The sequence below is a fragment of the Rattus norvegicus genome, chromosome 4, assembly GCF_021556685.1.
Source record: "Rattus norvegicus strain SHRSP/BbbUtx chromosome 4, alternate assembly SHRSP_T2T, whole genome shotgun sequence".
Lineage (NCBI taxonomy): Eukaryota > Metazoa > Chordata > Mammalia > Rodentia > Muridae > Rattus > Rattus norvegicus.
Genome location: NC_141537.1, coordinates 79,394,338 through 79,406,811, shown reverse-complemented (window position 1 = coordinate 79,406,811; position 12,474 = coordinate 79,394,338). Strand labels below are relative to the sequence as shown.

Genomic DNA, 12,474 nt, shown 5'->3' with positions numbered 1-12,474 from the left:
ACTTAACAGCACACCGGAAAGCTCCACAACAAATAGGAGAAAACACACCCAAGATGGGTAGACATCAGGAAATCATCAAACTCAGGGCTGAAATCAATTAGAAACAAAGAGAACAAAACAAAAAATCAACTCTGGTTGAGAAAATCAACAAGAAAAACAAATCCTTAGCCAAACTATCTAAGAGGCACAGAGACAGTATCCAAATTAACAAATCAGAAATGAAAAGGGAGACATAACAACAAAAATTGAGGAAATTAAAAAAGTCACTATGTCTTACTTCAAAAGCCACAAAACACAAAACTGGAAAATCTAAACAGACACCACTTACCAAAGTTAAATTACGATCAGGTAAACTATCTAAACAGTCCCGTAACCCCTGAAGAAATAGAGGCAGTCATAAAAAGCTTCACAGCCAAAAAGAGCCCAAGGCTTGATGATTTTAGTGCATAATTCTACTAGACTTTCAGAGAAGAGGTAATGTCAATACTCTGCAAATTATTCCACAAATCAGAAACAGAGACACCCTGATACCTAAACCACATAAAGACTCAATAAAGAAAGAGAACTTCACAGAAGTGTTTTGTTGTTGCCGTTGTTTATTGTGTAAGAGACTGATTCACAGAAGAAACTATTTAAAAACCCATCTTAGAGGGCTAAAGAGATGGCTTAGCAGTTAAGAGTACTGGCTGCTCTTCTTGAGGTCCTGAGTTCAATTCCCAGCAACCACATGGTGGCTCACAACCATCTGTAATGGGATCTGATGCCTTCTTCCAATGTGTCTGAAGACAGCAACACTGAACTCAACTATATAAAATAAACAAGTCTTTAAAAAAAAAAAAGAAAGAGAACTTCAGACCAATTTCACTTATGAACATTGATGTAAAAATACTCAATAAAATTCTTACAAATCAAATTCAAAATTACATCAAAAACATCATTCATTATTATCAACTAGGCTTCATCCCAGGAATGAAGGGATGGTTCAATATATGAAATTCCATCAATGTAATCTACTACATAAACAAACTGTGAATCACATGATCATCTCATTAGATGCTGGAAAAGCCTTTGACAAAATACAACACCCCTTCATGTTAAAAGTCTTAGAAAGATCAGGGATTCAAGGCACATACCTAAATATAATGAAAGGAATATACTGCAAAACAATAGCAAACATCAAATTTAGTAGAGAGAAACTTGAAGGAAGCACACTAAAACCAGGGACTAGAAAAGGCTGCCCACTCTCTCCTTATCTACTCAATATAGTACTTAAAACTTGGGCTAGAGCAAAAAGACAAAAGATCAAAGGGTTACATATTATGAAGAAGTCAAGGTATCACAATTCAAGGATGATTTGATAGTATACATAAGTGACCCCCAAAATTCTATCAGAGAACTCCTACACCTGATAAACAACTTGAGCAAAATGACAGGATATAAAATTATCTGAAAGAAATCAGTAGCTCACCTTTATACAAATGGTAAATGGGCTAAGAAAGAAATTAGGAAAACAACACCCTTCACAACAGCCACAAATAATATAAAATACCTTGGTGTAACTCTAACCAAGCAAGTGAAAGAGCTGTATGACAAGAACTTCAACTCCCTGAAGAAAGCAACTGAGGAAAATATCAGAAGATGGAAAGATTTCCCATGCCCATGGATAGGTAGGAGAGGATTAACATAGTAAATAGTAACAAGTAAAAGGAATATCTTACCGAAAACAATCTACAGATCTAATGCAACCCCTATCAAAGTTACAACTTACATTTTTTATAGAGCTAAAAAGAATAATTCTCACTTCTGGTTTCCTTCTGTGCCTGAACCTGACCCTGTGCCAAAGCTCTCTGTACCCAGAACCTGACGGAAGAGACCTGGTCTCATAGGAGTGCTAACACACAGGCTTACAGGAGGGCCAGGCCACTGTCAGAGACAGCAAGACCAGCTAACACCAGGGATAACCAGATGGCAGGAGACAAGTGTAAGAACCTAAGCAACAGAAAGCAAGGCCACTCGGCATCATCAGAACCCAGCTCTCCTACTGCAGCAAGCCCTAGATAACCCAACACACTGGAAAAGCAAGATTCTAATTGAAAATCACATCTCAAGATGATATTAGAGGACTTTAAGAAGAATATAATTAACTCCCTTAAAGAAATACAGGACAACACAAGTAAACAAGGTAGAAGACCATAAAGAAAAAAAAAAAACACAAAAATGCCTTAAAGAATTATAGAAAAACACAACCAAATAGGTGAAGGAATTGAACAAAACCATCTAGGATCTAAAAATGGAAATAGAAACAATAAAGAAATCAAGATATTACAAAGGAGATAGAAAATCTAGAAAAGAGATCAAGAGTCATAGACGCAAGATACCATAGAAAACATTGACACAACAGTCAAAGAAAATGAAAAAAGCAAAAAGCTCCTAACCCAAAATATCTAGGAAATCCAGGACACAATGAGAAGATCAAACCAAAGAATAATAAGTAGAGAAGAAAATGAAGACTTCCAACTTAAAGGACCAGTAAATATCTTCAACAAAATTATAGAAAAAACTTCCCTAACCTAAGGAGATGCCCATAAACATACAAGAAGTCTACAGAACTTCAAATAGATTGGACCAGAAAAGAAATCCCTCCCATCACATAATAGTCAAAACAGCAAATGCACAAAACAAAGCAAGAATATTAAAAGCTGTAAGGGAAAAAGGTCAAGTAACATATAAAGGCAGACCTATCAGAATTACACCAGACTTCTCAACAAAGACTATGAAAGCCAGAAGATCCTTGGCAGATGCCATACAGACCCTAAGAGAACACAAATGCCAGCCCAGGCTACTATATCCAGCAAAAACTCTCAATTACCATGCATGGAGAAACCAAGATATTCCATGACAAAACTAAATTTACACAATATATTTCCATAAATTCAACCCTACAAAGGATAATAGATGGAAAACTCCAACACAAGGAGGGAAAATAAACCCTACAAAAAGATCCTTCAACTAACCTAAAAGATAGCCACACAAACATAATTCTACCTCTAAGAACAAAAATAACAGGAAACAATAATAATTGGTGCCTATTATCTTTCAACATCACTGGACCCAATAAAAGACATTGACTAACAGACTGGATATGTAAACAGGACCCAGCATTTTGCTGTACACAGGATATCTATGCTCCAAATGCCAAGGCACCCACATTCATTAAAGAAACTTTACTAAAGCTCAAAGCACACATTGCACCTCACACAATAATAGGAAATTTCAATGCCCCACTCTCATCATTGGACAGATCACACAAACAGAAACTAAATAGAGACAGAGGGAAACTAACATAAGTTATGAACCATATAACTGGTCACAAAACAGGCCTCAACAGATACAAGAAGATTGAAATAATCCCATGCTTCCTCTCAGATCACCCAAGACTAAGGCTGATCTTCAATAACAACAAAAAGGACAGAAAGCCCACATACACATGGAAGCTGAACAATGCTCTACTCAATGATAACTTGGTCAAGGAAGAAATTAAAGACTTCTTAGAATTTAATGAAAATGAAGGCACAGCATACCCAAACTTATGGGATACAATGAAAGCAGTGCTGAGAGGAAAACTCATAGCTCTGAGTGCCTCCAAAAAGAAACTGGAGAGAGCACACACTAACAGCTTGACAGCACACCTGAAATCTCTAGAGCAAAAAGAAGCAAATTTACCCAAGAGGAGTAGAAGGCAGGAAATAATCAAACTCAGGGCTGGAAATCAACCAAGTAAAAACAAAAAGGATTGTGCAAAGAATCAACAAAACCAGAAGCTGGTTCTTTGAGAAAATCAACAAGATAGATAAACCCTTAGCCAGACTAACCAGGGGGCACAGAATGAGTATCTAAATTAACAAAATCAGAAATGAAAAGGGAGACATAACAACAGAATCTGAGGAAATCCAAAAAAAATCATCAGATCCTACTACAAAAGCCTATATTCAACAAAACTGGAAAATCTGGATGAAATGGATAAATTTCTAGACAAATATCAGGTACCAAAGTTAAATCAGGTTCAGATAAACCATCTAAACAGCCCCATAACTCCTAAAAAAATAGAAGCAATTATTAAAAGTCTCCCAACCAAAAAGAACCCATGACCAGATGGGTTTACTGCAGAATTACATCAGACCTTCGTAGAAAACTTAATACCAAGTCTCTCCAAACTATTCCACAAAATAGAAACAGAATGAACACTACCAATTCTATGAAGTCACAATCACCCTTATACCTAAACCACAGAAAGACCCAGCAAAAAAAAGAAAACGTTGGACCAATTTCCCTTATGAATATCAATGTATTCTCACAAACTGAATTTAAGACCACATCAAAATGATCATCCATCACAATCAAGTAGGCTTCACACCAGGGATGCAAGGATGGTTCAATATACAGAAATCCATCAAGGTAATCCACTATATAAATAAACTCAAAGAAAAAAAAAAACCACATGATCATTTCATTAGATGCTGAGAAAGCATTTGACAAATTCAACACCTCTTCATGATAAAAGTCCTGGAAAGATCAGGAATTCAAAATCCATACCTAAACATAGTAAAAGCCATATACAGCAAACCAGTAGCCAACATCAGACTTAATGGAGAGAAACTTGAAGCAATCCCACTAAAATCAGGGACTAAACAAGGCTGCCCACTCTCTCCTACCTATTCAATATAGTACTGGAAGCCCTAGCCAGGGAAATTAGACAACAAAAGAAGGTCAAAGGGATACAAATTGGAAAGGAAGAAATCAAAATATCACTATTTGCAGATATGATAGTATACTTAAGTGACCCCAAAAATTCCACCAGAGAACTCCTAAACCTGATAAACACCTTCAGCAAATTAGCTGAATATAAAATTAATTCAAACAAATCAGTAGCCTTCCTCTACTCAAAGGATAAACAGGCTGAGAAAGAAATTAGAGAAATGACATCCTTCACAATAGTCATAAATAATATAAAATACCTTGGTGTGACTTTAACCAAGCAAGTAAAAGATCTGTATGACAAGAACTTCAAGTCTCTGAAGAAAGAAACCAAAGGTCTCAGAAGATGGAAAGATCGCCCATGCTCATGGATTGGCAGGATTAATACAGTAAAAATGGCCATCTTGCCAAAAGCAATCTACAGATTCAATGCAATCCCCATGAAAATTCCTACTCAATTCTTCACAGAGTTAGAAAGAGCAATTTGCAAACTCACTGAAATAACAAAAAAACTAGGATAGTAAAAACTATTCTCAACAATAAAAGAACTTCTAGGTGAATCACCATCCCTAACCTCCAGCTGTATTACAGAGTAAGGGTGATAAAAACTGTGTGGTATTGGTACAGAGACAGGCAGGTAGATGAATAGAATTGAAGACTCAGAAATGAACCCACATACCTATGGTCACCTGATCTTTGACAAAGGAGCTAAAACCATCCAGTGAAAAAAAGATAGCATTTTTGACAAATGGTGCTGGTTCAACTTGAGGTCAGCGTGTAGAAGAACGCAAATTGATCCATTCTTATCACCCTGTACAAAGCTCAAGTCCAAGTGGATCAAGGACCTCCACATAAAACCAGATACACGGAAACTAGTAAAAGAGAAAGTGGGGAAGAGTCTCGATCACATGGGCAGAGGAGAAAATTTCCTGGACAGAACACCAACCAAATCAAAAACCGACAAATGGAACCTCATAAAATTGCAAAGCTTCTGTAAGGCAAAGGACACTGTCATTAGGACAAAAGGGCAACCAACAGACTAGGAAAAAATCTTTACCAATCCTATATCCAATAGAGGGCTAATATCCAATATATACAAAGAACTCAAGAAGTTAGTCTCCAGAGAATAAAATAACCACATTTAAAAATGGGCTATAGGGCTAAACAAAGAATTCTCAACTGAGGAATATCGAATGGCTGAAAAGCACCTAAAGAAATGTTCAACATCCTTAGTCATCAGGGAAATGCAAATAAAAACAATCCTGAGATTCCGCCTCACACTAATCAGAATGGCTAAGATCAAAAACTCAGGTGACAACAGATGCTGGCAAGGATGTGAAGAAAGAGGAACACTCTTTGGTTGGTGGGATAGCAAGCTGGTACAAGCACTGTGGAAATCAGTCTGGCAGTTCCTCAGAAAATTGGACATAGTACTACCTGAGGACCCAGTTGTACCACTCCTGAGCATATACTCAAAAGATGCTCCAACATATAACAAGGACACGTGCTCCACTATGTTCATAGCAGCCTTATTTATAATAGCCAGAAGCTGGAAAGAACCCAGATGCCCTTCACCAGAGGAATGGATATAGAAAATGTGGTATGTTTACACAATGGAGTACTACTCAGCTATTAAAAACCATGACTTCATGAAATTCTTAGGCAAATGGATGGAACTAGAAAATATCCTAAGTGAGGTAACTCAATCACAAAAGAACACATATGGTATCGTACTCACTGATAAGTGGATATTAGCCCAAACCTCAGAATACCCAAGAAAAAATTCATAGACCATGTAAAGCTCAAGAAGAAGGAAGACCAAAGTGTGGATGCTTCAGTCCTTCTTAGAAGGGGAAACAAAAATACTCACAGGAGGAAATATGGAGACAAAGTGTCGAGCAGAAACTGAAGGTGAGGCCATCCAGAGACTGCCCCACCTGGGGAGCCAGCCCATATACAGCCACCAAACCCAGACAATATTGCAGATAAAAAGAAGTGCATGCTAACAGGAGCCTGATATAGCTGTCTCCTGAGAGGCTCTGTTAGAGCCAGACAAATACATTGGTGGATGCTCGCAGCCAACTATTGAATTGAGAACCCAATAAAAGAAAAAAAGGGGGTAAAGGGAAAAAAAAAAGAATAATTCCTAACTTCAATTTATATATATAAATCTCTCTCTCTCTCTCTCTCTCTCTCTCTCTCTCTCTCTCTCTCTCTCTCTCTCTAACACACACACACACCCCAGGATCGCCAAAACAATCTTGAAACAATAAAAGAACTTCAAGAGGAATCACCATCCATAACCTTAAGCTGAATTACAGAGCAACAGTGAGGACAAAACTGCATGGTATTGGTACAGAAACAGACAGGTTGATCAATGAAATTGAACTGAAGACCCAAAAATAAACACAAACACCTATGGACACTTATTTTTTTATAAAGAAGCCAAAACCACACAATGGGAAAAAAAAAAGCATCTTCAACAAATAGTGCCGGTCTAACTGGGTATCTACATACAGAAAAATGCAAATAGATCCTTATTTTTTGCCCTGTACAAAACTCAAGTCTAAGGACCCCAATATAAAACTGCATATACTAATTCTCATAGAATAAAAAGTAAGAAATAGCCTTGAACACATTGTTACAGGAGACAATTTCCTGAACAGAAAAACAGTGGCTCAGGCTCTAAAATCAACAGTTGATAAATGGTACTTCACGAAACTGAAAAGCCTCTGTAAGGCAAAGGACACTATCAATAGGACATAATGGCTACCTACAGACTGGAAAAGGATCTTCACTAACCCTATATCTGACAGAAGGCTAATATCTAAAATATATAAAGAACTCAAGAAGTTAGATTCCAACAAACATAATTCCACAATTTAAAAAACAGGTACAGAGCTAAAGAGAGAACTCTCAACAGAGGAATCTTAAAGCAATGTTCAAATCTTTAATCATCAGAGAAATTCAAGTCAAAATGATTCTGAGATTCTACCCTACACCTATCAGGATGGCTAAGATCAAAAAGTCAAATGACCACAGGTTGGTGAGAATGTGGAGAAAAAGGAACACTCCTCCATTGTTGGTGGGATTGGGAACTTGTACAACCACTCTGGAAATCAGTCTGGTGGTTTCTCAGAACACTGGGAATAGTTCCAACCCCCAAGACTTGGGGTATACCATTCCTGGGCACATAACCAAAAGACATTCCACTATATTTATAACAGCTTTATTTGTAATAGCCAGAAACTGGAAACAATCTAGATGTCCCTCAACTGAAGAATGGATACAGAAAATGTGGTACATTGGTGCAATGAAATATTATTCAGCTATTAAAAACAAGGACATCATGTGTTTGCAGGCAAATGGGTGGAACTAGAAAGTATCATCCTGAATAAGGTAACCCAGACCCAAAAAGACATGCATGGTATGTACTCACTGACAAGTACAGAATACCCATAACACACCACACAGACCCAAAGAAGTTAAACAAGAAGTAAAGCCCAAGTGAGGACGCTTGAATCCCACTCAGAAGGAAGAACATAATAGTCATGGGAGGCAGGGACCTGGGTGGCAGAAAGGAGGGGCATATACATATACTGGTAAAATAATGATACTCTATTATGCTTGCAGACAGAAGTCTAGCATAAATGTCCTCTGACAGGCTTCATCCAGCAGCTAACTGAAACAGATGCAGAGAGCCACAGCCAAACACTGGACATTGCCCAGGCAGTCTTATGGAAGAGTTAGAGGAAGGATTGAAGGCCATGGGGGTAGGAATCCCACAGGAAGACCAGCAGTGTCAACTATCCTGAACCTCTGGGAGCTCTCAAAGACTAAGCCACCAACCAAAGAGCATACACAGGCTGGATGGAGACCTCCCCAGCATCATCCTCCAGACACCACCCCACTCCCCCACACATATGTAGCAGAGGGCTGCCTTGTCCTGCCCCAGTGGGAGAGGATGTGCCTAAATCTGCAGAGACTTGATGCACCAGGGGGTAGGGGTGGGGGAAGGGGCATCTCAAAGGCAAAGGAAAGGGGAGAGGGGGAGGGACTCTGTGAGGGGGGACTGGGAGGGAGGCAGTATTTGGGATGTAAATAAATAGGTAAATTGGGGTTGGGGATTTAGCTCAGTGGTAGAGCCCTTGCCTAGGAAGTGCAAGGCCCTGGGTTTGGTCCCCAGCTCTGGAAAAAAAATAAATAAGTAAATTTTTAAAAAATATATATGTATATCTTAATTCTAACCTGCAATGTTTTTAAGCGTTTATCAAGTGGTAACTCATCTACTTCCAGAATAAAAACATCTACAGCCACGAACAGCTTCTGTTGTACTTCATTCCTTTCAGCAATCAAAATATTACCTTCATTCTGAAGAAAAGAAAATAAGATGAGCAAGACATCACGTAATTTCACACATTCACCTATATGGACAATACTGATTTCTAAAGCTTTATACTACAATAATATACAACGTTTAAGTTCAATAATCCTGCTAAGCTCATTTTTCCCTATTATTTTTACCATGAGGAACTTGTTCCTTTAAAAAAAAAGTATACAATTCCTAGGTAGACTTCAGTCTTCGTGCTACCCCTCCCTTCACATAAACTACCTCCCAACACTGTGGGAGTACAATAGTATATATAATAACAGCATAGTATACAGCCAGTATATAATAATGTGTCAGATTCCAATACTGTAGTAACATAAAACATACTACTCAGACCAAAATACAAGGTCATATCAGCAGGTTTAGAAGTCACGCTAGTTAAAATCTCATATGAGGCCCTCAAAAGCCAGTATTTCTGTTGAGTCCTCCACAGGTTTAGCTTCTAAGAGTCCTAAAGGACGTACCCAGTTGTAAGAGTCCTCATTGGGTGCTTTACAGTCTTCCTAATACAGACACAACAGGAATATTTACAGTAAATAATATTGACTATTAACATGGTTGAAACATTTTATCAGATTTCCAGAAGAATGGAAAGTTGCTCAAATATTAAATATGCACACAGAATAGGAAAAGATTTTTAAACAATGTTTCTAGTTGCCAATTACCTATTCTAACTTTCTCTTAAAGTAAACACTTATTTTATGTAAATAAAGTATGACTACCGTATCAGACTCTCTGCTTTCTTAAATGATTCAACAGATTTAAAAACAAAAACAAAAACACAAAAGAGGAAATTCTTCCCACCTCATTAGGACAAGTTTGGATCTTCTCCTGAGCAACATTATATTCAGCCCAAATTTTCTCTAACTCACTCAAAGATGCTAGAGTAGTAAAGGACCCTTCATCCAACACTTGCATAGCATCTGAAAGGTCATTTCCAAAGCGAATACTGATGTTAATATGTCTATTTAAAAACACAGAAAAGGAAAAAAGGGAAAACACCAAGAAATTGCAAAGTTTGTATGAGGGAAATTCATTTGAAACATCTTAAAGTTACTATTTACACTGGCCTATGACTAGTGTGGTAGTTTGAATATGCTTGGCCCAAGCAGTGGCACTATTAGGGGATACGGCCTTGTTGGGTAGGTGTAGCCTTGTTGGAGGAAGTGTATCACTGTGGGGTGGGCTTTGAGACCCTCCTCTGAGCTGCCTAGAAGGCAGTCAGTCTTCTGCTTGCCTTCAGAACAAAATGTAGACCTCTCAGCTCCTTCTGTGCCATGCTTTCTTGGACACTGCCATGCTTCCGTCCAGGACGATAATAGACTGAACCTCCGAACCTATATGCCAGCCCCCCTATTAAATATTGTCCTTTATAAGAGTTGTCTTTGTCACAGAGTCTCTTCATTTTACAAGTAATATATTTCTTTAGATAGAATTAATGAAGAAATTCATATTAATAAAACCTTCAGTTCCAGTAAACTAAAAATAAAAAAATCTTGAAATAGTACAATTTGATATGCTAGTTCCCCAACGAACCACCACTTTAGAGGCTGAAATGTGTGTATGTTTTTGAGGGGGTTCTAATTTCACTCTCAAAGATGAACTTATGACACTATGGCTGTAAGTGAGAACAGAAAACTAACCAAAAGTTTCTATAAAATTAACCTTAGGTTTAGAACTTTCTCTTTGAAGTCATAAAAATCCAAAGATTAAACCTCAAAAGCAAAAAGTATATACAAATAAAATATAAACAAAGTACCAACTAATTAGCAACTTGGATCCTCAGAATCTAACTCTGAAAGGCTGGGCCTAGCAGTGTTCATTGTAATCCCTGTGAAGGAGGTGAAGACTAGTGCATTCAGGTGGGTCTAAGAGGTCAGGGTAGTGAGAAACCTTGTCTCAAAACCAAGACAGAAAGCACTTGAGGAATGACACTGGAAGCTGTCCTCTGACCTCCACACATGTGCTCACATACATGTATCCTCAAAAACACACATAAACATCCACATATAAAATATTCTTTGAAGCTAAATTTTTGCTCAGTGGTAAATTATCTGACTAATATGCACAAGACTCTGGGTTCTATAACCAGGACTACAAAAAATACACATAATTTTACTTAAAGTACCTAATTTCTTTCAATAGTTCTACTTTAGCAGCCAGATTCTTCAGCCTGGTTCCTACACACGTCTTCAGAGTGCTTTCTAAATGCTTAGTCAGATCCATGGTAGCTGTTTTCTCTTGCTGAAACATTAAAAACAACAAAAAAAAATACTATCTTAGTGGGAACCAACTAGGACACCATACTTATAGCATTCAAATAGCTTTTTAGTTAGACTCAAGTTAAATGCTGAGTTAAAAAACAAATGTTATTGTTAGAATTGAACTGAACTATGGGACATCTAGCTAGTACCAGGTCTGAGATCCTAGCTTAAAGAGATAAATTTTAAATACTCCATAAAACAATATGGGAAATGATATTACACAATTACTGCTTACTTTGCTATGAACAATATACTATGGTTATAATTTGATTGGCTTTAGCTTGGGGAGGACTGAGATCTAACCCAGGACACCTGTACACAGATGTAGTTCTTTAGAGGAGGTGGTGGTGGAGGAAGAAGTGGTGGAGGTGGTGGAGGTGGTCAAAGTAGTAGTGGTAGTAGTGATGGAGGCAGTAGAGGTGGTGGTAGAGGTGATGATGATAACAGGGTCTCACTGTACAACCCTGGACGGCCTGGAACTTACTATGTACATCAAGCTCTGTATCCTGAGTATTGAGATTAAAAATGCATGTGCTGGGGGCTGGGGATTTAGCTCAGTGGTAGAGCGCTTACCTAGGAAGCGCAAGGCCCTGGGTTCGGTCCCCAGCTCCAAAAAAAAAGAACCCAAAAAAAAAAAAAAATGCATGTGCTGCCACATTCAACTCTAGCTTCTTAAATGTCTGCTTATATTAAAATAGATTTATTCTTTTTTGTAGCCTTGGCTGGCCTGGAAATTGCTATGTAGAACAGGCTGGGCTCAGGTTGAGATCTGTCTGCTTTAGCTACTCCACTGGAATAATGTAATTTTTACTTTTTTTTTTAATGGCTTTTCAAGACAGGGTTTCTCTGTGTGGCCTTGGCTGCCCTGGAACTCCCTCTGTTAACCAGGCTGGCTGAGAACTCAGAAAACTGCCTGCCTCTGCCTCCCCAGTGCTAGGATTAAAGGCGTGCACCATAAATGCCCCGCAAGACATATTTTTTTAATTTTTAATATAATTTATTGAATATTTTCTTTATTTACATCCCAAATGTTATCCCCCTTCAGAAACTCCTTTTCCCATCCCC

The 12,474-nt window shown here is 38.0% G+C and overlaps 1 protein-coding gene across 2 annotated transcripts in view; it reads right to left on the bottom strand.

Annotated features, from left to right (window-relative positions):
* Nucleotides 1-12,474, bottom strand: part of Stk31 (serine threonine kinase 31) — a 94,292-nt gene that overhangs the window by 54,904 nt on the left and 26,914 nt on the right. For both annotated transcript variants that reach the window (XM_087658725.1, NM_001191971.1), the window contains 3 exon segments: nt 11,274-11,389; nt 9,950-10,109; nt 9,004-9,126 (listed from right to left, as the gene is read on the bottom strand). In XM_087658725.1, the coding sequence (XP_087514851.1) occupies nt 9,004-9,126; nt 9,950-10,109; nt 11,274-11,389 (399 nt within the window).